Source organism: Oncorhynchus keta, chromosome 17 (genome assembly GCF_023373465.1).
Source record: "Oncorhynchus keta strain PuntledgeMale-10-30-2019 chromosome 17, Oket_V2, whole genome shotgun sequence".
NCBI classification, from domain to species: Eukaryota; Metazoa; Chordata; class Actinopteri; order Salmoniformes; family Salmonidae; genus Oncorhynchus; species Oncorhynchus keta.
The window spans coordinates 2,563,966-2,590,275 of record NC_068437.1 but is presented as its reverse complement, the minus strand read 5'-3'; the positions used below and the strand labels follow the sequence as shown (position 1 = coordinate 2,590,275).

Genomic DNA, 26,310 nt, shown 5'->3' with positions numbered 1-26,310 from the left:
CGTTAAGCCCAGTATGCTCCCGTTAAGCCCAGTATGCTCCCGTTAAGCCCAGTATGCTCCCGTTAAGCCCTGTTTGCATTGAAACACATGGGATAGTGTTTTGATATCCCTACTATTCGATGAACATGAGCATAAATTGTTTATTTGTTCATAATTCGATTAAAACACACAAATGACAGCTGTGCATTTTATTTGTCTAGCCATGGTGCCTTTACCCAGATTAGCAACCATTAGAAACCTCCGTACCCACTCCAAACGTCTTGGAGTGGACAACTAGTCGTTGATGCAGAGAGAGAAGAATAAGATCAGGGTTCAGTGACATCTGGAACAGAAGGTCTACAAGTAGGTGACGACAATGCAAACAAATGAAGGACAAGAATATGACTATTGGACGTGGTGGGGGCATTGTTTGGGTGGGGGCATTGTTGAACTAATGAACAAGAATAGCAGTACAGCAAATGTGAATCAGCTTTAGATAAGTCATTGAAAGTTGTGTTTTATGGTCTTTGTAAATGGCTTCTCATCCCACTTAGGGCCAGTGTCGGTGACAGTTTTTTATATATTTTTTTAAACCAAGCAATAACACACCTGATTCATCTAATCATGTCTTGATTGAAGTCTCTAGTTGAATCCGGTGTGTAATGGTTGGCAAGAACAAACCCCTAAGTTCACTCTATGGATACGATTGGACCCCCCCCCCTCCCGTTATGAGTGATACTTTGATGAATAGTCATGATCAGTTTATATTAATAACTTTAGATCAATATAATTAATTTAAGTTTGCAAGTTTTTGAAAAAGTTTTGAAATTATTTACGAGGTGGGCGTATTTAGAACACCCATGGGCTTAAATGGTGCATTCGGTACCCATGAAGCCCAGTTTGGACTTTACACATTTTATCAAATATTTGTATATCTTATAAAACAATGTTTTATGTAATGTCATAATACTTCACATGAGAGAGTCATCTTACATTTTCTCTCCATGTTTCTTACAGAAATTATGGCAGTATATGTTTGAAAAGTCCAGACATTTTGGTGGGTTTAATAGGTACACTTCCTCGAACATCCTTAACTTAGAGCTCCAGTCAGTTTTTGAATGGTAAATTGCAATAGGCTGGTGATAAATATCTCAAACTAAAAACATTGTTTTTTAGGACAAATCACTAACTCAACCCTAAACCTCATCTAGATCTATTACTGAATAATGTGGCAGTTGAGCAAGTGTAGACTAACCCTAGATAGCAAGCTGTCATAGTCAAAACATATAGATTCAATGGTTGCTAAAATGGTAAGAGGTCTGTCCGTGGTAGGGCGTTGCTCTGCTTTCATGACATGTAAATCAACCAGCCAGGTCCTACAGGCCCTAGTTTTGTCACTTCTGGACTACTGCCCAGATGTGTGGTCATGTGCGCCAAAGGACATAGGAAAATTGCAGTTGGCCCAGAACAGTGCAGCATTTAGATGTACACAGAGGACAAAAGTCAGTGGTATGCATGTCAGTCTCTCCTGGGTCAAAGCTGAGGAGAGACTGACTGCATCACTGTTGGTCTTTGTGCGAAGGTGCTGATGGGTTAAAGGTACTGAAATGTCTGTTCAAGCAGTTGGCTCGCAGTTCGGACCCTCATCGGCACCATGCCAGACATGTAGCCAGAGGTGTCTTCAAAGTCCCCAGGTCCCAGAACAGAGGCTGGGAAACACACCGTGTTAAATAGAGCCATGACTACATGGAACTCTCTGCCACCCCAGGTAACTCAAGCTAGCATTTTACTTTTTTAAAGAACACCTTACGGCATGACGGGGACTACGAAGAGAGACATTTTTATGTATTGTTTTTTTTTACGTTGTATTATGTAGTGTTTTATATATTTTATTTGTTGTGTTTTGTTTCCTGTTTGGGCCCCAGGAACAGTAGCCACTTAATTGGCGATCCTAATAAAAAAAACGAAATACTCTTCCATAGGTTCTGCTAATAGTTTATAGGCCTACAGTTTAAACATTGACGCACAGCGTCATCAACAGCAAGATGCAACATCCTTCCATAATAGATGAAGCTTACTCTAATCTACAGCAGCAGTCCCTCTCTTTTGGATGTGGTTGTTTTTCCTCTCTCTGATAGGCATGAGGTCATTACCACCGACTGGGGAAGTAAGAGGTTCACCTGCATTCCTCAGTCAACAGGACCAGGGTCTGCTCTATTTTACAACCACACAGGCACCTTCTACATTTCTACTCTAGCCAAACCTCTAGTCGTTGGCATGTTTTGCCGTTACGAAAGACAACAATTGGCTTAAGTAGGGAACTATCTCCTCGATTCTACTTGGTTGATACTTTTTACCAACCACAGCGCTCTCTCTCGCTCTGTCTCTCTCGCTCTGTCTCTCTCGCTCTGTCTCTCTCGCTCTGTCTCTCTCGCTTTCTCTCTCGCTTCATCTCACAGGTACGAATAAGAAGAGAAACCACCTCAACCAGAAAGTGAAGAGACCGGATTATAAAGTGGCCTACGTTCAGCTGGTGAGTTACGGCGCGCACACACACTCTCTAGCTCACACACACTCTCTAGCTCACACACACTCTCTAGCTCACACACACTCTCTAGCTCACACACACTCTCTAGCTCACACACACTCTCTAGCTCACACACACTCTCTAGCTCACACACACTCTCTAGCTCACACACACTCTCTAGCTCACACACACTCTCTAGCTCACACACACTCTCTAGCTCACACACACTCTCTAGCTCACACACACTCTCTAGCTCACACACACTCTCTAGCTCACACACTCTCTCTAGCTCACACACACTCTCTAGCTCACACACTCTCTCTAGCTCACACACTCTCTCTAGCTCACACACACTCTCTAGCTCACACACACTCTCTAGCTCACACACACTCTCTAGCTCACACACACTCTCTAGCTCACACACACTTTTATTGGGGTGGGGGTTATTAAAGAGAACAGTCAGTAGGACAGGTTGCTTTTGCCCCTCTAAGCCCTCTTTTGTCTTTTGTAGAGGCTAGTCTTTGGGAGGTCGAGGGACTGTAAAGAGGGGTGAGGAGGGTGAGGGCTTTTTTTCCCCCCAAGAGTGCCCCAAGGCAGATAAGCTTTGAAGGGGAGAGCACTCAAACCCCCTCACCTTATTGTGGCTCAGTACCTTAAGTCCCAGCCCTGTTTTCAGTGTGTCTATTCCCCCCACTCCTCCCATGCACGCACACACACACCTGGTGCTTCGACATAGACTCCTACACACAGACCTGCCCTGCTTCTCTCGCTCTCTCCCTGTCTGGCCGGCCGGCCCAGGGGTCAAAAAGTCGTCTCTCGTTACATGCCAGACTTATTACAGGAAGTATAGAGCCAGAGGTAAGGTTATCGTCTGGACTAACTGGCCCAGCGCTTTCTGCTCCTGTGTACTGCTGGAGTGAAACCTGATTTTATAAGCCCAATCATTGCGCAACAATTCTATATGCAATCAGTTTTTAAAACCGCTTTGAATGCCACGATTAAAAAGAGCAACTTTTTTTTTTCTCAGCTTGTTATCGATGACTACTTCCCATTCGTCATTCAAGTGCATAGGCAACAGTAGGCAGACTGAGCACTTCACACACCGCTTTGCAATGAGCTGGAGGCAGTAGGCATTTTAAAAACACGTCCTTTATTTTTTTGAAACCTTGAAGTAAAACTTTGTTATGAGGCATTTCTTACCTTGCTTCAAAGTAGCCAAAATCCCACCATAGAAACATGGAGGCAATTATTTTATAAAGACTTCCATATGCAATTGTTCTATTGGTTTTCACATCAGCTTTATTTCATAGTCCAGGAGACAAAGGCCCTATCCTAGTCATTATCAACCCCTGCCAGTTGTTGCATCTTTATATCTCCCCTCTTTCTACATTTCAAACTGCTGTTTTAATTTCTGTCACATGAAACGTCTGGGATGTACAGTGCGTAATTGCTTTATGGAACGAACATTCGGACATATAGTTTACTGTCTTGTTGCTTCGCTGCGCTTATAATGTGAAGAAATAATAGTTTATCGACACTTTATTTTCAATTTTTTTTATGTAGCCTACTCCTACGGATTGCACGGATTTGGGATCTATCGTCCTACAACTGTCTGTCTGGAGTAGGCTATTTCTTTCTTGCACAGAATGAGAAGCTGACCAATGGAGGATTGTAGATTGACATTGCTTGATAGTATGGGGGATAGTAGATTGTAAATCAACAGTGGTGTAGATGCTGGTTTATCACTCCCTCTGTCACAGGCAGCACAGAGAACCATCAATCTGGGAACCAACGAAGGGATGAATAATTTACGTTGTCTAAACAGGACAATTTGAAAGGAGATACATAATTGAAGCACGCCCATGAATCTTTTAGAGGGGAGACTTCCTCTTGTCTGTCTGAAACAAGCAGAACTTCCCGAGAGAGTGTGAGTGAGTGAGTGAGTGAGTGTGTGTGTGACTGGTGGTGTGTGTGACAGCGTGTGTGTCCAGTGACGGGTCTGCCTCGCAACCAGTCCCACAGCATAATCAGCCGTGTGAGTATGCATGACGGGGCAATAAAACATCCTTAATTCCCAACACACACACACACACACACACACACACACACACACACACACACACACACACACACACATATATATATATATATATATATACACAGTGGGGCAAAAAGTATTTAGTCAGCCACCAATTGTGCAAGTTCTCCCACTTAAAAATATTAGATGCCTGTAATTTTCATCATAGGTACACTTCTACTATGACAGACAAAATGAGAAAAAAAAATCCAGAAAATCACATTGTCGGATTTTTTATGAATTTATTTGCAAATTATGGTGGAAAATATGTTTTTGGTCACCTACAAACAAGCAAGATTTCTGGCTCTCACAGACCTGTAACTTCTTTAAGAGGCTCCTCTGTCCTCCACTTGTTACCTGTATTTATGGCACCTGTTTGAACTTGTTATCAGTATAAAAGACACCTGTCCACAACCTCAAACACACACTCCAAACTCCACTATTGCCAAGACCAAAGAGCTGTCAAATGACACCAGAAACAAAATTGTAGACCTGCACCAGGCTGGGAAGACTAAATCTGCAATGGGTAAGCAGCTTGGTTTGAAGAAATCAAATGTGGGAGCAATTATTAGGAAATGGAAGACATACAAAACCACTGATAATCTCCCTCGATCTGGGGCTCCACGCAGGAATCTCACAAAAATCCCAGAACCACACGGGGGGACCTAGTGAATGACCTGCAGAGAACTGAGACCAAAGTAACAAAGCCTACCATCAGTAACACACTATGCCGCCAGGGACTCAAATCCTGCAGTACCAGACGTGTCCCCCTGCTTAAGCCAGTCCATGTCCAGGCCCGTCGGAAGTTTGCTAGAGAGCACTTGGATGATCCAGAAGAATATTGGGAGAATGTCATATGGTCAGATGAAACCAAAATATAACTTTTTGGTTAAAACTCAACTCGTTGTGTTTGGAGGACAAAGAATGCTGAGTTGCATCCAAAGAACACCATACCTACTGTGAAGCATGGGGGTGGAAACATCATGCTTTGGGGCTGTTTTTCTGCAAAGGGACCAGGACGACTGATCCGTGTAAAGGATATAATATAATGAATGGGGCCATGTATCGTGAGATTTTGAGTGAACCTCCTTCCATCAGCAAGGGCATTGAAGATGAAACGTGGCTGGGTCTTTCAGCATGACAATGATCCCAAACACACTGCCCGGGCAACGAAGGAGTGGCTTCGTAAGAAGCATTACAAGGTCCTGGAGTGGCCTAGCCAGTCTCCAGATCTCAACCCCATAGAAAATCTTTGGAGGGAGTTGAAAGTCCGTGTTGCCCAGCAACAGCCCCAAAACATCACTGCTCTAGAGGAGATCTACATGGAGGAATGGGCCAAAATACCAGCAACAGTGTGTGAAACCCTTGTGAAGACTTACAGAAACGTTTGACCTCTTGTCATTGCCAACAAAGGGTATATAACAAAGTATTGAGAAACTTTTGTTATTTACCAAATACTTATTTTCCACCATAATTTGCAAATACATTCATTAAAAATCCTACAATGTGATTTTCTGGATTTTTTTTCTCATTTTGTCTGTCACAGTTGAAGTGTACCTATGTTGAAAATTACAGGCCTCATCTTTTTAAGTGGGAGAACTTGCACAATTGGTGGCTGACTAAATAATTGCTTGCCCCACTGTACATGCACATATACATACATACATACATACATACACACACACACACACACTCACACTCACACTCACACTCACACATACAGGTACACCAGAGTTTCTCTTAGAAACATTTGGCACCGGACAGGTGATTTTCATTTGAAGATTTTCATTAATCAGACATTTTGTGACGTTAGGACTCGTAAGGCTGTATATGAAGCATACTGTAGTACTGAGATATTGAACCTCTAAATGTTCACATCCCAGATCTCAACAATGCTGTAGTGAATTCTTATTTCATAACCCATCAAGGTCCTCACCTTAAAGGTACCCAAAGTACCCACATTAAACTTCATGGCAATGAAATGTCAATCTAGGTTTAGCCATTCTATCTGACACTTCTGAATTATACAGAAAACTGTAGCTATTTGAATGCATAAATTATAGAACAGTTTTACCAAGATTGTCCGAACCCATCATCAAATACATTAAGAAATTATCTTCCGACAAATACCTGTCGTCACTGAACAACAATGTTATCATTTACTTTAAGATTTCTGACAGTCTTGTTTTTTAGCTTGCGTGCCATTATTTCTGGCTAGACTAATCTTAACCGTACTTAGAGAGATGGCAAAGATGTGTTCTGATTGGTCCGTCTATTTGTTCAGGCTCGTGATTGGATTGCGGATAGAACCTTGTAGTGCCAAGTTCAAATGGGTTTATTCAGATGTTTTCATTTGACACTTAACTGCACTTCTTCACAAAAATAACTGCACAAGCATGAAGAGCCAAGTCCCAAGATCTGGATTTGAGAAATGTACCGGTCATCCATATGCATTGGGTGTGCAACCCGTTACGACATCCACCCAGGCAGCCAGCACCATCATTAAACAAGAGTTATTGGCCATATGAGCCACATTTACATATCCCTAAGAATATAACAAATTACTAATACTATATTTGTTGTGTTTCGGTGTGTAGCATATGCAAAACTTTATAGCCTATTATTTGATTGGTTTTCACTTTCCTAAAGCAATTGTCCGTCTCGGTTCAGCTGTCGGAGAGTTGAGCACCATAGGCATCCACTCTGATAGGCCTATTCATATTTTAACATATGTACTTTTACCCCCCTTTTTCCCCCCCAATTTCGTGATATTGAGAATTGGTAGGTACAGACTTGTCCCAGCGCTGCAACTCCCCTACGGCCGAACCCTATCCCGGCTGTGACGCAGCCTGGGATCGAACCCGAGGCTGTAGTGATGCCTCAAGCACTGCGATGCAGCGCCTTAGTCCGCTGCTGCACTCGGGAGGCCTACTTTGTACATTTTTATCAAAATCGTCATTATATTGTTAGATTATAGGAGTAAGTTTGGTAGGCCTGACACGTTCTTCCTCACCTCAAGTTGAACTGTCGGAGTCAGTTGGAGCGCCGGCGTGCACTGCATTCATATCATACGCCTGCTGTATAATAGGCGAATAGTCACACCACACCTTCACGAAAGTTTGTAAACATCGTTAGGGTAATATCGAAAATAAGTCAAGCCATTATTTATAGGGAAAATACAAGCAGGATCTCCTATTGAGGCAAACGCAACATTACAGTTGTAACTGAAATAGGCTCAACAGAATAAATCATAAAAAAACACATAAGGACTGGTTTTAAACCGTCACTCAAGTTTTGAACAGGCTATATTGCAGCTAGTGCTTATTTTACCTAACAAATGACAACAATAAGACGTTAATTATATTTATTTTACTACAGGCCTGCACAATTAAAAAGACAGATTGAACTTCATTTAGCCAACGAAAATGGAAACGTAATGAAATAAAACACATTTGACATTTCTAAAGAACTGGTTTAGATGAATTAATAAATGTTCCTGCATAATAATCAAATCAAATTTTATTCGTCACATGCACAGAATAGAACCTTACAGTGAAATGCTTACTGACAAGCCCTTAACCAACAGTGGAGTTTCAAAAACAATGATAAACATTAATAATGATGATAAAATTAATGATTATAAATACGATGAAAATAAATCCATCCAAATGTAATAATTGCATCCTACCTGATTAGCGAGTTGCACAGTAGCCTGCATTTGGCCATGCCAAGGCTCCTCTCTTGCGCTCTCTACTCAGCAGCAGGCACATGCACACGTAAGACGGCGTGCAAGGAGTAAGGGAATGGTGCTGAAACCGAAGCCCCAGCTACCATTTTATTTATCAGCTTAAGCAGCCAACATCCGGCAATTACCGGCTAACGGAATCCCTGATAAGGGTCTAAAATGAACGTTTGTTCATCAGACACTGTTGCAGGTAGATAAAAACCAGATGTTTTGACATGCATTGTAATGTTTCTAAAACAGACCGCTATTAGTAAGAAGTAATGTCCTACATTGCTACATCTCATAAAAATGTTTGACCTGAGACTTTTGACAACATTTTTATGAGATGAGAAAATGTTCAGCTGAATCATTTTAAGAAGGGGAGGTTACCGTGGTAACGGGCCACTCAAGTCATGTCACTTGTGATTTTGGATCTGACTAGTAGTAAACGGCATCTCTTCACTAGCAACCGAGCTTGTGAACAAAACAATGTAATAGCCAAGAAACACGAGGACAAAGTCTCACTTAGTAGACTTTCCAGTAAATTAGACCAACTTTTATGCACTTTAAATATGATTCTATCGGCACTTAACTCGGTGCGCATTCACCTTTGTATGTACAGTCAGCAGCATGGTGAGCCCTTGAGCCGATGTGTGTCATCCACGCTTTTCTTCTGTCATATGTTAGTGTGATTGTGCTCGTTTGAAGGCCTGCTTGTCTTCGTGTGAACAGCCGAAAGGCTGAGTCTACATGTGTGCTTAAAGTTAAAGACATTGATATAAAAGGAATATCCAGCCTGTTTCTCTGGCAGGTCTGCAGACCAAAAAACACAAATGCACGTACACACACTACTCAAAAACCCTCCTTTCTCTGCAGTGGTGGGTAGAAAACAAGATTGTTCCTAATTGACACCACATGTGGGGGAGTGTTCAGAGGCCCGATGCTCACAGCGGTTCCCCTATCCCCCCTCCTCCTCCTCCTCCTCTTCCTCCCTCCATCAGCTAATATTCCAGCAGAATTATGGAAGGGCTCTAGCTTTCCTTCTAGCTTCTTTCTTTCCCATTACAAGCTCACTCACTTCCCCCTTGTGTCCCCCCCGTCTGGCCTGTCTGGCCCTGTCTGTCTGTGGCTCTCTGTCTGGCCCTGTCTGTCTGTGGCTCTCTGTCTGGCCCTGTCTGTCTGTCTGTCCCTGTCTGTGTGGCGCTCTCTGTCTGTGTGGCGCTCTCTGTCTGTGTGGCGCTCTCTGTCTGTGTGGCGCTCTCTCTCTCTCTCTCTCTCTCTCTGTCAGTCTCTCGTCTAAATTTTATTAAATTAAATTAGCTTTATCCGTAACAACAATAATCAGGGGTAAAAGTAGCCATACAATGGACAATAACAATACTATGGCATAGAGGACAGGTTGGTCTGTCAGACACTGTCCCTCATCTTATTTCAGGCAGCAATGTAGTTCTCTGCCAACCCACAGCTCTCTGCGTCCTTCCCCAACAGGACGGGTAGCCTTTCCTCATCAGAGAGGTCTTTGAAACCTTGAATACGTTTTTTTTTTAAATGTGGGGAAATGATAATTGTTTTATAATTTTTACACGTGGTCAAGGAATGTCTCTCTCTCGGTCTCTCGCTATCTCTCTCTCTGTCAAATTCAAATTCAAATAGCTTTGTTGGAATGAAATACAATTAGTAGATATTTTGAAATCAGTGTAGTGGTACAGCATTTCAGTAAATACAGTACAAAGCACTGAGCATAATGAAATACAGTTTCAGTAATAATAATAATTAATAATAATAATAATAAACAGTACATACAGTATACAGGTACAACAATTAAATAAAAATACATGTATGAAAAAAAAAATCTCAAAAATAAACAAAATGTACATGGATGACTGTTCCACTATGTATTACTTGTAAGTTACATAGCATGTAAATACTTCAGGGAGTTAATGCTCATTGGATGCCCCTCAGGCTATGGCAATCATATACAGTCGGCACACTTGCACACACATTTCGGCACACTTGCAATTTTTTCAAATAATGCAAATAATTTATTCCAGAAAACTGTTGAAATTAAAACATATTTTGGTATCAACATATGCATGTTTTTTGGTTTGCAGTTGAACAAAACCAAAAATTTGGAATAATGTACTATATGTTATCTTATTCCACAAAGAAATCCTAAAATGGCAAGGACAATATTATTGGCATCTTCTAGAAGTAGTTAGATATAATTAGATTTCATGCAGGTGATTCTCATTTACTTTGGAATTTAATTCACCCGTCGTAAGTTGCAGGTGCCTACAATATAAACATCACACATTCAAACAGTTTGAACAGAGACAAGGACTCAATCTCCTGTTTTGTGTCACTGTGTGAGCATGGATGAACACGGAGAAAAGAAAGACAGAGAATTCTCTGAGGTCAGACACAAGATTGTAGCTCAAGCATGGACAATATCAAGGCTATAAGTCCCATCTCCAGAGACCTTGGTGTTCCTGTTTCCACCGTACGTAATGTTATCAAGACGTTTTAAGGCCCATGCCACTGTAGCCAACCTCACTGGATGTGGCCGCAAGAGAGAACTTGATGGAAGATTGCAGTGAAGGATTGTTCCAATGGTGGAGAAAGCACCTCAATCAACTGCCACAGATTCAAGCTGACACAAGGTACGATAGTTTCAACTCGCACCATCCGTCTCCAACTTAATGAAAGGGAGATATTGTAGGAGACCCAGGAGGACCCCACTGCTGACAGAGAGATATAAGAGTGCCTGACTGCAATTTGCCAAAATCATTCTGGGAGAATGTCCTGTGGACAGATGAGTCCAAATGAGAGCTTTTTGGGAAAGCACACCCATCTCTATGCTTACAGATAACAAAATAAAGCATTCAAAGAAAAGAACAACTTCACTACAGTCAAACATGGAGGTGGTTCAGTTCACCTATGTAAGAATGCTGTTCATCGACTACAGCTCAGCATTTAACACCATAGTACCCTCCAAACTCTTAAGCTCAAGACCCCGCCCTGTGCAACTGGGTCCTGGACTTCCTGACGGGCCGCCCCCAGGTGGTGAGGGTAGGAAACATTTCCACCCCGCTGATCCTCAACAGTGGGGCCCCACAAGGGTGCGTTCTCTGCCCTCTCCTGTACTCCCTGTTCACCCACGACTGCGTGGCCATGCACGCCTCCAACTCAATCATCAAGTTTGCAGATGACACTACAGTGGTAGGCTTGATTACCAACAACGACAAGACAGCCTACAGGGAGGAGGTGAGGGCCCTCGGAGTGTGGTGTCAGGAAAATAACCTCACACGCAACATCAACAAAACAAAGGAGATGATTGTGGGCTTCAGGAAACAGCAGAGGGAGCACCCCCCCTATCTACATCGATGGGAGCAGAAGTGGAGAAGGTGGAAAGTTAAGTTCCTCGGCGTACACATCACGGACAAACTGAAATGGTCCACCCACACAGACAGCGTGGTGAAGAAGGCGCAGCAGCGCTTCTTCAACCTCAGGAGGCTGAAGAAATGTTGCTTTCACCAAAAACACTCACATGCTTTTACAGATGCACAATCGAGAGCATCCTGTTGGGCTGTATCACCGCCTGGCACGGCAACTGCCCCTCCCACAACCGTAAGACTCTCCAGAGGGTAGTGAGGTCTGCACAATGTATCACCGGGGCAAACATAACTGAACATAACGCACCAACCAAATGGAGGTATTTTGGATTTTAAAATAATCTTTATGGAACAAAAGGAACATTTAATGTGTAACTGGGAGTCTCGTGAGTGCAAACATCCGAAGATCATCAAAGGTTAGCGATTCATTTTATTGCTTTTCTGACTTTCGTGACCAATCTACTTTGCTGCTAGCTGTTTGTAATGTTGTGTCTACTGAGAGAGATGTCCTTACATAAGTGCTTGGTATTCTTTCGCCGAAAAGCTGTATTGAAATTTGACACGCCAGGTTGATTAACAACAAGCTAAACTGTGTTTTGCTATATTGCACTTGTGATTTCATGAAATTTTTATATTTTTAGTAATTTAATTTGAATTTGGTGCTCTGCAATTCAGCGGATGTTGACGAAAATGATCCCGCTAACGGGATGGGTGCATCAAGAAGTGTTAAACAGCCATCACTGACATTGAGTGGCTGCTGCCAACATACTGACTGAACTCTCTAGCCACTTTAATAATACAAAATTGGATGTAATAAATGTGTCACTAGTCACTTTAAACAATGCCACTTTATATAATGTTTACATACCCTACATTACTCATCTCATATGTATATACTGTACTCTATACCATCTACTGCATCTTGCCTATGCCGTTCGGCCATCGCTCATCCATATATTTATATGTACATATTCTTATTAATTCCTTTACACTATTAGGTAGTTGGTATTAGCTATTAGGTAATTGTTGTGAAATTGTTAGATTACTTGTTAGATATTACTGCACGGTCGGAACTAGAAGCACAAGCATTTCGCTACACTCGCATTAACATCTGCTAACCATGTGTATGTGACCAATAAAATGTGATTTGATTTGATGTTTAGGGGTTGCTTTGCTGCCTCTGGCACTGGGTGCCTTGAACGTGTGCATGGCATCATGAAATCAGGAGAATGCCAAGGCATTTTGGAGCGCAATGTCAGACCCATTGTCAGAAAGCTGGGTCTCTGTCAAAGGTCATGGGACTTCCATCAGGACAATGACCCTAAACACACCTCAAAAAAGCACCCAGGAATGGTTCAAGACAAAACTCTGGACGGAATCCCATTGAAAACTTGTGGAGAGATCTGAAAACAGCAGTTGGGCGAAGGCACCCTTCAAATCTGGGAGAACTGTAGCAGTTTGCACAAGAGGAGTGGGGGGCTCTTTTCAGAGATCAGCTCTTGGGTTTCCAGTGCTTTGTATTGGTAAAATTACACTATTCAATATTTTGCACCAGATTTGGGCCACCCCCAGGTGTTAAGAGTAGACAACAACACATCTGCCACGCTGATCCTCAACACTGACTGGGTGACTCGACAGGAAGTCCAGGACCCAGTTGCACAGGGCGGGGTCAAGACCCAGGGTCTGGCCCCCAGGCGGTAAGGTAGGTAGGTAACTACATCTCCACCTCGCTGATCATCAACACTGGGGTAGAGCTTAATGATGAGTTTGGAGGGTACTATGGTGTTTAAATGCTGAGCTGTAGTCGATGAGCAGCATTCTTACGTAGGTATTCCTCTTGTCCAGATGGGTTAGGGAAGTGTGATTGCGTCGTCTGTGAACCTATTGGGTGGATAAGCAATTTGGATTGGGTCTAGGGTGACCGGTAGGGTGGGGGTGATATGGTCCTTGACTACTCTCAAAGCACTTCATGATGATGGAAGTGAGTGCTTTGGGGCGATAGTCATTTAGCTCAGTTACCTTCGCTTTCTTGGGAACAGGAACCATGGCGGCCCTCTTGAAGCATGTGGGAACAGCAGACTGGGATAAGGATTGATTGAATATGTCCGTGCAGCCAGCTGGTCTGAGGATGCGGCTGTGGATGCCGTCTGGGTCGGCAGCCCTGCGAGGGTTTAAATGTTTTACTCATGTTGGTTGCAGTGAATCGTGGAATCCGGTTGGTCGGATGTCTATAGGCTGGGAGCAACAAAATGGAGTCGTGGTCAGATTTTCCGAAAGGAGGGTGGGGGAGGGCTTTATATGTATCGCGGAAGTTAGAATAACAATGATCCAGGGTTTTGCCAGCCAGGGTCGCACATTCGATATGCTGATAAAATCTAGTGAGCCTTGTTTTCAATCGAGTTCTGGTTGTTTTTAAACTTTTTTCTAGAGTCTTTTCTCTCTCTATCTCGCGCTCTACAAGTTATTTAAAACATGATGGTAAAGAATCCAAGCGGCTATGCAGCCACTCTTCACGACTGTGTTGGTGTGTGTGGACCATAATAGATCCTTAGGGATGTGGACACAGAGGAACTTGAAGCTTGCGACCCACTCCACTACAGTCCAGTCTATGTGAATGGGGGCATGCTCTGACCTCTGTTTCCTGTAGTCCACAATCAGCTCCTTTGTCTTGCTGACATTGAGGGAGAGGTTTTTGCTCTGGCACCACACTGCCAGGTCGCGTGCAGCCACACAGTTGTGGTTGAACAGGGCGTACAGGAGGGGACTAAGCACCCACCCCTGAGGGGCCCCCATCTTGATGGATGTGTTGTTGCCTACCCTCATCACCTGGGGCCGGCCCGTCAGGAAGTCCAGGATCTAGTTGCAGAAGGAGGTAATCAGTCCGCGGAGCCTTAGCTTAGTGATGCGCTTGGAGGGTATTATGGTATTGAACGATTGAGCAATTGAGATTGCGTCATCTTTGGATCTGTTGGGGCGGTATGCAAATTTAAGTGGGTCTAGGGTGTCTGGGATGGTGGGGTTAATGTGTGCTATAACCAGCCTCTCAAAGCACTTCATGATTACAGAAGTGAGTGCTACAGGGTGGTAGACATTGTGGCATGAACCCTTAGAGTTCTTAGGAACAGGAATGATTGTGGTCATCTTAAAACATGTGGGGATTACAGACTGGGACAAGGAGAGGTTGAAAATGACTGTGAAAATGCCAGCCAGCTGTTCTGCACATTTTCTGAGAACGCGCCCTGGAATACCGTCAGGGCCCGCGGCTTTGCGGGTGTTGACCTGATTTAAAGACCCTTCTCACGTTGGCCTCGGAGAGCAAGATCACCCAATCCTCTGGGTGGCTGACTGCCCTCACACCCGGCAAGATGTTCGTCTGGTAGAGAGGCATTGTTTGGCAGATCACGTTCGGGTCTTCCTTTGTAATCCGTAATGGACTGTAGCCCCTGCCACATGCGGTGAGCGTTGGAGCCTGTGCAATATGATACCACCTTATTCCTATATTGTTCTGTTGCTCGTTTGATGACTCTGCGTTTGATGACAAGTTAGCGGTCAACACGACGGTGGTAGGCCTGATCACCTGTGACGATGAGTTAGCCTACAAGGAAGAGGTCAGTGACCTGGCAGTGTGGTGCCGGAGCAATGACCCCTCTTTCAACGTCAGCAAGACCAAGGAGCTGATCGTGGACTACAGTAAGGGGGGAGGGGCTTCAAGATCCTCAGTGTCCAAATCACTAAAGACTTCAAATGGTCCAAACACACACGCACAGTCGTGAAGAAGGAGCCTCTTCCACCTCAGGAGGCTGAAAAAGTTTGGCATGGGCCCTCAAATTGTGAAAAGGTTCTACAGCTGTACCATTGCAAGCTTATTGACTGGATGCATCACCTCTTGGTATGGGAATAGCACCGCCCTGGATTGGATGTCGCTACAGAGGGTTGTGCGGACAGCCCAGTACACCACTGGGCTCCATCCAGGACCCCAACATCAAGCGGTGAGAAAAGAAGGCCTGACAAATGGTCAGACTCCAGCATCCCAAGCCATAGACTATTTTCTCTGCTGCCGCACCACAAGTGGTACCGGTGCATCAAGTCTGACACCAAAAGGCTGTTGAACAGCTCCTAACCCCAAGCAATACGACTGATAAACTCTGATAGTTTGTGTAGATATTTATCTTTATGTCACTTTGATTTTAATCTTTATACTGACTCCCTACACACACAGCCACTCCAACACACACACACATGGCCCTACACACACAGCCACTCCAACACACTCACACGGCCCTACACACACAGCCACTCCAACACACTCACGCGGCCCTACACACACAGCCACTCCAACACACTCACACAGCCCTACACACACAGCCACTCGTTCACATGGCCCTAAACCCTAGTGGTAATGGTAGTAGTAGAGATATTAGAGGTATAACTACTACTCATGGTCATGGTGGCAGTAGTAGAGATATTAGTGGTATAACTGCTACTCATGATAATGGTGGTAGTAGTAGAGATATTAGTGGTATAACTGCTACTCATGGTCATGGTGGCAGTAGTAGAGATATTAGTGGTATAACTGCTACTCATGATAATGGTGGTAGTAGTAGAGATATTAGGGGTAAATGATACTCATTGTAATGGTGGTAGTAGTAGAGATATTAGGGGTAAATGATACTCATGGTAATGGTGGTGGTAGTAGTAGAGATATTGGGTATAAATGATACTCATGGTCATGGTGGCAGTAGTAGAGATATTAGTGGTATAACTGCTACTCATGATAATGGTGGTAGTAGTAGAGATATTAGTGGTATAACTGCTACTCATGGTCATGGTGGCAGTAGTAGAGATATTAGTGGTATAACTGCTACTCATGATAATGGTGGTAGTAGTAGAGATATTAGGGGTAAATGATACTCATTGTAATGGTGGTAGTAGTAGAGATATTAGGGGTAAATGATACTCATGGTAATGGTGGTGGTAGTAGTAGAGATATTGGGTATAAATGATACTCATGGTCATGGTGGCAGTAGTAGAGATATTAGAGGAATGGTGGTAGTAGTAGAGATATTAGTGGTATAACTGCTACTCATGGTAATGGTGGTGGTAGTAGAGATATGAGGTATAAATGCTACTCAGGGTAATGGTAGTAGTAGAGATATTAGGTATAAATGCTACTCATGGTAATGGTGGTAGTAGTAGAGATATTAGGGGTAAATGATAATCATGGTAATGGTGGTAGTAGTAGTACAGATATTAGAGGTATAACTACTACTAGATGGAGACACACACAGACACAAAGAGACACCCGCACACAGAGAGAGAGACCCACACATAGACACGTACACAAAGAGAGCCACAGATAGACACACAGACCGAGAGATACACACTTACACACACAGAGAGAGGGAGACTGACACACAGACAGAGAGAGAGACGCGCGCACACAGAGAGATGGAGACGCACACAGAGAGAGGGAGACACTTACGCACACAGAGAGAGAGAGAGACACACTCAGCCACACACACACACACACACACAAAGAGAGAGAGAGAGACACACAGACAGACACACACAGAGACAGACAGACACATATACAGATACACACACACAGAGACATGCACACAGAGACAGACACACACACACAAAGAGACAGACCCTAATCTGATCGACACTAGATGGCAACGTTTTGCTGTGCTGCTGGCCCTTCCTCCCTCTCTCTAGCTCTCGTCCAAGTTGCTGTAACTCTCTGGCTTATCCCCTCCAGTCCTGTTATTGACTGCCTGTTGCTCAACATGAGCCCCAGCTTCTCTACGTGTGTGTCTGTACGTGTGTGTGTGTCTGTATGTGTGTCTGTATGTGTGTGAGAGAGAGGGAGAGAGAGAAAGAGAGAGTGAGGGGTGCAGGAGGGGGCAGCATTTTCCCCATCTGTCCCTGGGAGAATCTCAATTGCATACTCCTCGCGTCCTCTCTCTTCACCTCCTTCTCAAAACCCATTGGATGAGAAAGCCAGAGGTCCCTCCCCTCGGAACTTTTCTTCTTCTTTTTTTTAAGAAGGAGGTGAAGAGAGAGGACACAAGGATTATGCAATTAAGATTCTCCCCCTGTCCAGCCCAAAGCAGGAAGAATCCCCCCCTTCATTCCTGCTCTCCACTGTGGGACCAGGCACTGGCTCTCTGGACGAATCCCTCCCCCCCTTCATTCCTTCTCTCCACTGTTGGACCAGGCACTGGCTCTCTGGACGAATCCCCCCTTCATTCCTGCGCTCCACTGTGGAACCAGGCACTGGCTTTCTGGACGAATCCCCTCCCCCCTTCATTCCTGCTCTCCACTGTGGAACCAGGCACTGGCTTTCTGGACGAATCCCTCCCCCCCTTCATTCCTGCTCTCCACTGTGGGACCAGGCACTGGCTTTCTGGACGAATCCCTCCCCCGCTTCATTCCTGCTCTCCACTGTGGGACCAGGTACTAGCTCTCTGGACGAATCCCTCCCCCCCTTCATTCCTGCTCTCCACTGTGGGACCAAGCACTGGCTCTCTGGACGAATCCCTCCCCCCCTTCATTCCTGCTCTCCACTGTGGGACCAGGCACTGGCTCTCTGGACGAATCCCTCCCCCCCTTCATTCCTGCTCTCCACTGTGGGACCAGGCACTGGCTCTCTGGATGAATCCCTCCCCCCCTTCATTCCTGCTCTCCACTGTGGGACCAGGCACTGGCTTTCTGGACGAATCCCCTCCCCCCTTCATTGCTGCTCTCCACTGTGGGACCAGGCACTGGCTCTCTGGACGAACCCCCCTTCATTCCTGCTCTCCACTGTGGGACCAAGCACTGGCTCTCTGGATGAATCCCCTCCCTTCTTCATTCCTGTTCTCCACTGTGGAACCAGGCGCTGACTCTCTGGACAAATCCCCCACCCCCCCTTCATTGCTGCGCTCCACTGTGGGACCAGGCACTGGCTCTCTAGACGAATCCCCCCTTCATTCCTGCTCTCCACTGTGGGACCAAGCACTGGCTCTCTGGATGAATCCCCCCCCGCTTCATTGTTGCTCTCCACTGTGGGACCAGGCACTGGCTCTCTGGATGAATCCCCTCCCTTCTTCATTCCTGCTCTCCACTGTGTGACCAGGCACTGGCTCTCTGGACGAATCCCCCCCCTTCATTCCTGCTCTCCACTGTGGGACCAAGCACTGCCTCTCTGGACGAATCCCCCCTTCATTCCTGCTCTTCACTGTGGGATCAAGCACTGGCTTTCTGGACGAATCCCCCCTTCATTCCTGCTCTCCACTGTGTGACCAGGCACTGGCTCTCTAGACGAATCCCCCTTCATTCCTGCTCTCCACTGTGGGACCAAGCACTGGCTCTCTGGACGAATCCCCCTTCATTCCTGCTCTCCACTGTGGGACCAAGCACTGCCTCTCTGGACGAATCCCCCCTTCATTCCTGCTCTTCACTGTGGGATCAAGCACTGGCTCTCTGGACGAATCCCTCCCCCTTCATTCCTGCTCTCCACTGTGTGACCAGGCACTGGCTCTCTGGACGAATCCCCCCCCTTCATTCCTGCTCTCCACTGTGGGACCAAGCACTGACTCTCTGAACAAATCCCCCCTTCATTGCTGCTCTCCACTGTGGGACCAAGCACTGGCTCTCTGGACGAATCCCCCCCCTTCATTCCTGCTCTCCACTGTGGGACCAAGCACTGGCTTTCTGGACGAATCCCTCCCCCCCTTCATTCCTGATCTCCACTGTGGGACCAGGCACTGGCTCTCTGGAAGCGGAGGTGCTGATTCAGGGGTTCTGGGTGAAGGGGAAATCCTGCTTATCTTTGGAATTTTATTATGTTAGACTATTTGTATCCACTCCTCGCCAAGCCGCCCTCTCTTCCTCCATTTCACCTTGTCAGGCAAATGCAGGTTTTTGGCCTTCCTTCCTTCTGTCTCTCTTTCTCTGCCCTCTGCCCTCCTCTCTGCCTCCCTCTTTCTCTCCCCCAAATCAGCAATAATTCAGATTTTGAAGAATCTTTGTTTTTACCTCCTCTTATTTTCTCTTATTTCTCTGCACCCCCATACACTCCATGCTCTAACTCCTTTAGGTGTATACTGTTTGCAGGCCTACATGTGTTGGTATGCATGGGCATGTTACTGGATGTGTACTGCTACTACTGTATTCTACATGTGTTGGTATGCATGGGCATGTTACTGGATGTGTACTGCTACTACTGTATTCTACATGTGTTGGTATGCATGGGCATGTTACTGGATGTGTACTGCTACTACTGTATTCTACATGTGTTGGTATTCATGGGCATGCTACTGGATGTGTACTGCTACTACTGTATTCTACATGTGTTGGTATGCATGGGCATGTTACTGGATGTGTACTGCTACTACTGAATTCTACATGTGTTGGTATGCATGGGCATGTTACTGGATGTGTACTGCTACTACTGTATTCTACATGTGTTGGTATGCATGGGCATGTTGCTGGATGTGTTGGTATGCATGGGCATGTTACTGGATGTGTACTGTATTCTACATGTGTTGGTATTCATGGGCATGTTACTGGATGTGTACTGCTACTACTCTATTCTACATGTGTTGGTATGCATGGGCATGTTGCTGGATGTGTTGGTATGCATGGGCATGTTGCTGGATGTGTACTGTATTCTACATGTGTTGGTATGCATGGGCATGTTACTGGATGTGTACTGCTACTACTCTATTCTACATGTGTTGGTATGCATGGGCATGTTGCTGGATGTGTTGGTATGCATGGGCATGTTACTGGATGTGTACTGCTACTACTCTATTCTACATGTGTTGGTATGCATGGGCATGTTGCTGGATGTGTTGGTATGCATGGGCATGTTACTGGATGTGTACTGCTACTACTCTATTCTACGTGTCTTGGTATGCATGGGCATGTTGCTGGATGTGTTGGTATGCTAGATACAGGCTTCATACACATGTTTGTTTCTATATGAAATGGGCCTGGTAAAGGGAGAAACTTTCTGTGTGTGTCTATTTAGTTGAAATCCGTCTTCCTGCCAAGGCTATGAATGCGGGGCTGCGGGTTTCATATGAGCTCAGGAGAGCAGAACATGAATTATGGAGAACAGAACAGGGTCTCTGGCATCTGGTTTGAATCTCACATACTACACAGTAACACATACATGCACAAAAACCCTCAAACATCAGCATACGTGTACACACACACGCACGCGCATTTGGGTAAACACACACACACACGCCAAGCGACACACACTCATGTACCGTACAGCCCGATTGATCCTCCCTCCATGTCTCCTCAGATTCCCCTCTTTCTCCTCCCTCGTTTCCTCCCCATTTCCTCCACGTCCCCTTCGTTTAGATAACCATGGCAACGACTCCCTACCATAAACCCCTGATTGTGTCTGACCTCTTGACCCCCAATGACACTGCAGAGCCAATAACCAGCAGGCGCCACCCAGTGTGTGCGTGTGTGTGTTTACATTGGGACGGCAGTGTCCCTGATAAAGCTTTCTGATAGGACCGCTGATGCATTTCCTGTTTTGGTGAAGCTTCCTTTTTTCCAAGCAGCTGGTCCCTGCATTCCTCTGTGAAGAGGTGGAGGGCAGAGGGGGGTCGGAGGAGTAAAAGGAGGGGGAATGGGGAACTAGGTGTGCGGCTGGGGCTAGACGAGTAGGGTTAAGTTTCCCTTAGACGCTGATCTTGGGTCAGTTTAGCATTTTCCCTAATAATCGGTAAGGTTAGGATTGTGGGAGGGGAAGTCGAACGTACATCTCCACCTTGGTGAAATTTCACCCCCGATCAGTGCTAGACGGGGTGAAGGTTAGTTTCATGTTTCAATAGTCGTATGTATGGGATACATGTTGGTATGCATCGTCCAACCAAATGCTTACTTGCAGGTTCCTTCTCGACAATGCAACAACAATAAGAAATAATAAAAGATGAGAATAAGAAATGAAATGGCTCAGTAGAATGGAATATACATTTTAGCATAAGTATAATACAGACACAATTTATAGTCCAATATTTACACATGTTTTGGGTATGGGGGGGCAGTGTATAAACTGAGCAGTATAATACGTGTCTAATAGCAGCACGTGTGTGATTGTGTGTGTGCAGCATGAGTGTGTATTTATACTGTGATGAGCCTCTGTGTTCTCTGTTAACGGGTTCCAGTAGCAGTCTCCAGAAGTAGTCATATACAGCTCAGGCTTAGCCAGGGGGCTTAGACATGCTCAGACATGCCCACAGCTCTGCCTGTCGTCTGTCTCTAGGCAGAAAGACCAGGAAATGATTGTACGTGAGACGTGTGTGCATTTGCGTGTGCATGGGAGGGGGACAATTTATTTTTTAAATTTCTATGTCACCTTTATTTAACCAGGTAGGCTAGTTGAGAACAAGTTCTCATTTACAATTGCGACCTGGCCAAGATAAAGCAAAGCAGTGCGACAGAAACAACAACACAGAGTTACATGGAATAAACAAGCGTACAGTGAATAACACACTTGAGGGAAAAAAAAGAAAGTCTATATACATTGTGTGCAAATGGCGTGAGGAGGTATGGCAATAAATAGGCCAAGTAATTACAATTTAGCAGATTAACACTGGAGTGATATATGTGCAGATGATGGTGTGTAAGTAGTGATATTGGTGTGCAAAGAGCAGCAAAGTAAATAAAAACAATATGGGGATGAGGTAGGTAGATTGGGTGGGCTATTTACAGATGGACTATGTACAGCTGCAGCGATCGGTTAGCTGCTCAGATAGCTGATGTTTAAAGTTAGTGAGTGAAATGTAAGTCTCCAGCTTCAGTGATTTTTGCAATTCGTTCCAGTCTTTGGCAGCAGAGAACTGGAAGGAAAGGCGGCCAAAGTAGGTGTTGGCTTTGGGGATGATCAGTGAGATATACCTGCTGGAGCGCGTGCTACGGGTGGGTGTTGTTATCATGACCAGTGAGCTGAGATAAGGCAGAGCTTTACCTAGTATAGACTTATAGAGGACCTGGAGCCAGTGGGTCTGGCGATGAATATGTAGCGAGGGCCAGCCGACTAGAGCATACAGGTCACAGTGGTGGGTGGTATAAGGCGCATTGGTAACAAAAAGGATGGCACTGTGATAGACTGCATCCAGTTTGCTGAGTAGAGTATTTGAAGCTATTTTGTAGATGACGTCGCCAAAGTCGAAGGATCGGTAGGATAGGCAGTTTTACTAGGGTAAGTTTGGTGGCGAGTGAAGGAGGCTTTGTAGCGAAATAGAAAGCTGATTCTATATTTAACTTTGGATTGGAGATGTTTGATATGAGTCTGGAAGGAGAGTTTACAGTCTAGCCAGACACCTAGGTATTTGTAGGTGTCCACGTATTCTTGGTCAGAACCGTCTAGAGTCGGGCGGGCGGGTGCGGGTAGCGAACGGTTGAAAAGCATGCATTTTGTTTTGCTAGCGTTTTAAGAGCAGTTGGAGGCCACAAAGGAGTGTTGTATGGCATTGAAGCTCGTTTGGAGGTTAGTTAACACAGTGTCCAAAGAAGGTCCAGAAGTATACAGAATGGTGTCATCTGCGTAGAGGTGGATCAAAGAATCACCAGCAGCGAGAGCGACATCGTTGATATATACAGAGAAAAGAGTTGGCCTAAGAATTGAACCCTGTGGTACCCCCATAGATACTGCCAGAGGTCCGGACAACAGGCCCTCCAATTTTACACACTGAACTCTATCTGCTAAGTAGTTGAGGTTTGTGTTGGAGGGGGGTACTCTCTCTCTGTGTGTGTGTGTGTGTGTGTGTGTGTGTGTGTGTGTGTGTGTGTATGTGTATGTGTATGTGTATGTGTATGTGTATGTGTATGTGTATGTGTGTGTGTGTGTGTGTGTGTGTGTGTGTGTGTGTGTGTGTGTGTGTGTGTGTGTGTGTGTGTGTGTGTGAGACTATAGAATGATGTCAGATTGTCTGAGCCAGCAGATCTACAGAACTGTTCCTGATCTTAGCTTTGTCTAAGGCAGTCAGTCACCCCATGACACTGATCTAAGGGGAGTTATTTTTCCCCTTCATGGTTAAGTTCAGGATTTGGTGAGGCTGAGCAGTCCCTAAAGGACAACAGCTATTCTGTGTGAACTTGACCTGGGTCCTTTTCTTGCCCAGGAGGACCCCTCCCAGGCAAACCAACACCCAGGAACCCACATCATACATTAGCAAAAAAAATTATGAATTAACACGCCTTCTCTTATCATCAGGTGAATGATAATGGCAAAGTGAAGTAATCAACATTTTTAAATGAATTGGTTAGATAGTTGTTCATTATTTTGACCTCACTTGTGATTAACACTAGTAACCAGGACCACTAACACTGTCCCCGGACCACTTCACATTTCCCCAAAAAATGTAATGCAAGACCTGGGAAACTACAACTTTTTCCACCAATGTCGCACTAATGCAATTCCACAGCAGATAAGCAACAACTTAAATAGCACATTATCCAAACAGGTTGTCACATGGAAGCCTTTAGCCTAGCATATTTAATTCACACAAAGTCATCATAAATTCAAAGCACACGCATAATTGTCACTGCCAGACTGCATATGAGAGCTGAATGCAGCTTAGATTTCTCATCAGAACTGACAATCCTATCCCGGGCTGACCCAAGCCCGGTGAGCTGAAGTGCGAGCCCAGGCCTGGTCTGACATCACATAAATGAAACCCCCATTTTTTGGGGGGGACTGGTGTTGAGAACAACGCGTTATAGGTGGGCGGCAGCAGAGTAAGGAGATGAGTAAACAGTCATCGGGCCTATAAAAAGCGCAGAGAGAAACTCACCTTTTAGTTATGATTTACATTTACATTTACATTTAAGTCATTTAGCAGACGCTCTTATCCAGAGCGACTTACAAATTGGTGCATACACCTTATGACAACCAGTGGAACAGCCACTTGCATCTAAATCTTGTTGGGGGGAGAAGGGGGGTGAGAAGGATTACTTACCCTTACTTACCCTATCCTAGGTATTCCTTGAAGAGGTGGGGTTTCAGGTGTCTCCGGAAGGTGGTGATTGACTCCGCTGATCAACTGAATGACAAGAATATTGGAATAAAGTAGGCTAATGCGATTGAAGGCATGCATCAAATTCTTGCTTATACTGACTCTCCCATAGTTATATCGAACCGTTGTACTAAATGAAAGCAATAGTCTTGCCTGGTCACCTAGATGATCATTTCAGCACTGTTTTGAGAACAAGCGTGGGGGACTTATCTAGATGAATCAATCAATGTCAGATTTTTTCCTTTACACTGAATCTCCGTTTGGATATTTGGTAACAATTAGACTGAGGAAATGTTAGTGAAATTGAGGTGAGTGCTAATTATCATATTTATTCTAGTTTCCTCATATATTCGCGGATCAGAACATTTTGCTAGGCTTTTATACAAGTCTGCTTGCACTTCACTCGCATAGTAGCCTGTCCGACTCACAGCCAAAAGCCTGTCTGATAATCAATCAATGAAATTTTGTTTCACTGAATCGGTCTATATATTTGGCTAATTGATCTCTGGCTGGACAGGTGGAAGTGGTAGCTCATTTCTTAGTTTGCTCATCTATCACTGATCAGAAACACTTAGCGTGCAATAATGTAGCCTAAATCAAGAGTATTATTTCCCTATTGACTCACGTAGTAGCCTTATATAGCCTTATATAGAGGCTTATTTCCCATTTTCCCAATCCCACTGAAAACCAAAAAACCAAAATCCTGACTCCTATCTCGCATGGAAAATCCACATTTTATTCTGTAATCCATAGGTTGCATTATCAAACCATGTCTTCTTGCCTATGCATGTCAAAATACCACTAGAACATTTCCCCCGCTGTGCTGTCTCATATTGCTGCCCATATTAGCGATTCGGTAGAGAATGTGTGATCAACAAACAGTATGAGCGTAGATATAGATACATTTAAAACATATATAAAAAAATGTAACAATGGAACCTGTTAAGATACCTTGATATTTAAATAATTTCCTCTCCATCTCCCCGTTGTTCATGAGCTGATCTGCATAATCATCAGTCATTTTGCCAAATAGGAGATATTCTGTCATTCATTGGAGGTTATCTAGCAAGTTTAACAACTTTGGTCATTTGACTTTTGTTTGACTGCCATTACAAAGTCTGTATGATTCGACAACGCTATAGCTTACTTGGAGTGCGCTCTCTGCATACAGAATGCGCTCTGTGTTGAGAAAGCTGAGGCCTGAATTAATTGAAGAACATGACAACGCTTGGAACTTATGAGCGGCCTGTTTCGCAATTCACAACGTCATTTCCGATTTAAAAGTTAGGCAATCATTACTAAATATCAGTTTCACTTGCTGTGAAATCTTTACACAGTGGTGCTGGCAATGTGGAGGAAACTTTAAAACATGTAACTTAAAATATGAATCCCTACTCTCCACATTATAATTGGAGGAGGAAGTGTAAACTATAACAGCCTTTTAGCTAGAAAGGTAACTAAACATATTTATGCTAATAGCAACTGTTTAGCAGGTTAACTTCTTATGGACCGTCCCACCTGGCCAACATCCTGCAGAGCGTGAAATAAAAAAAAATACCATATTCAAATATTTAACATTCTTG

At 44.5% G+C, this 26,310-nt stretch overlaps 1 protein-coding gene across 1 annotated transcript in view; it reads left to right on the top strand.

Moving 5' to 3' along the window:
* mrpl23 (mitochondrial ribosomal protein L23) overlaps window positions 1-26,310 on the top strand; it is a 100,760-nt gene that overhangs the window by 38,153 nt on the left and 36,297 nt on the right. Inside the window, exon 4 of the mRNA XM_035790383.2 lies at window positions 2,439-2,512. Within this exon, the coding sequence (XP_035646276.1) occupies window positions 2,439-2,512 (74 nt within the window). The remainder of the gene's footprint in view (window positions 1-2,438; window positions 2,513-26,310) is intronic.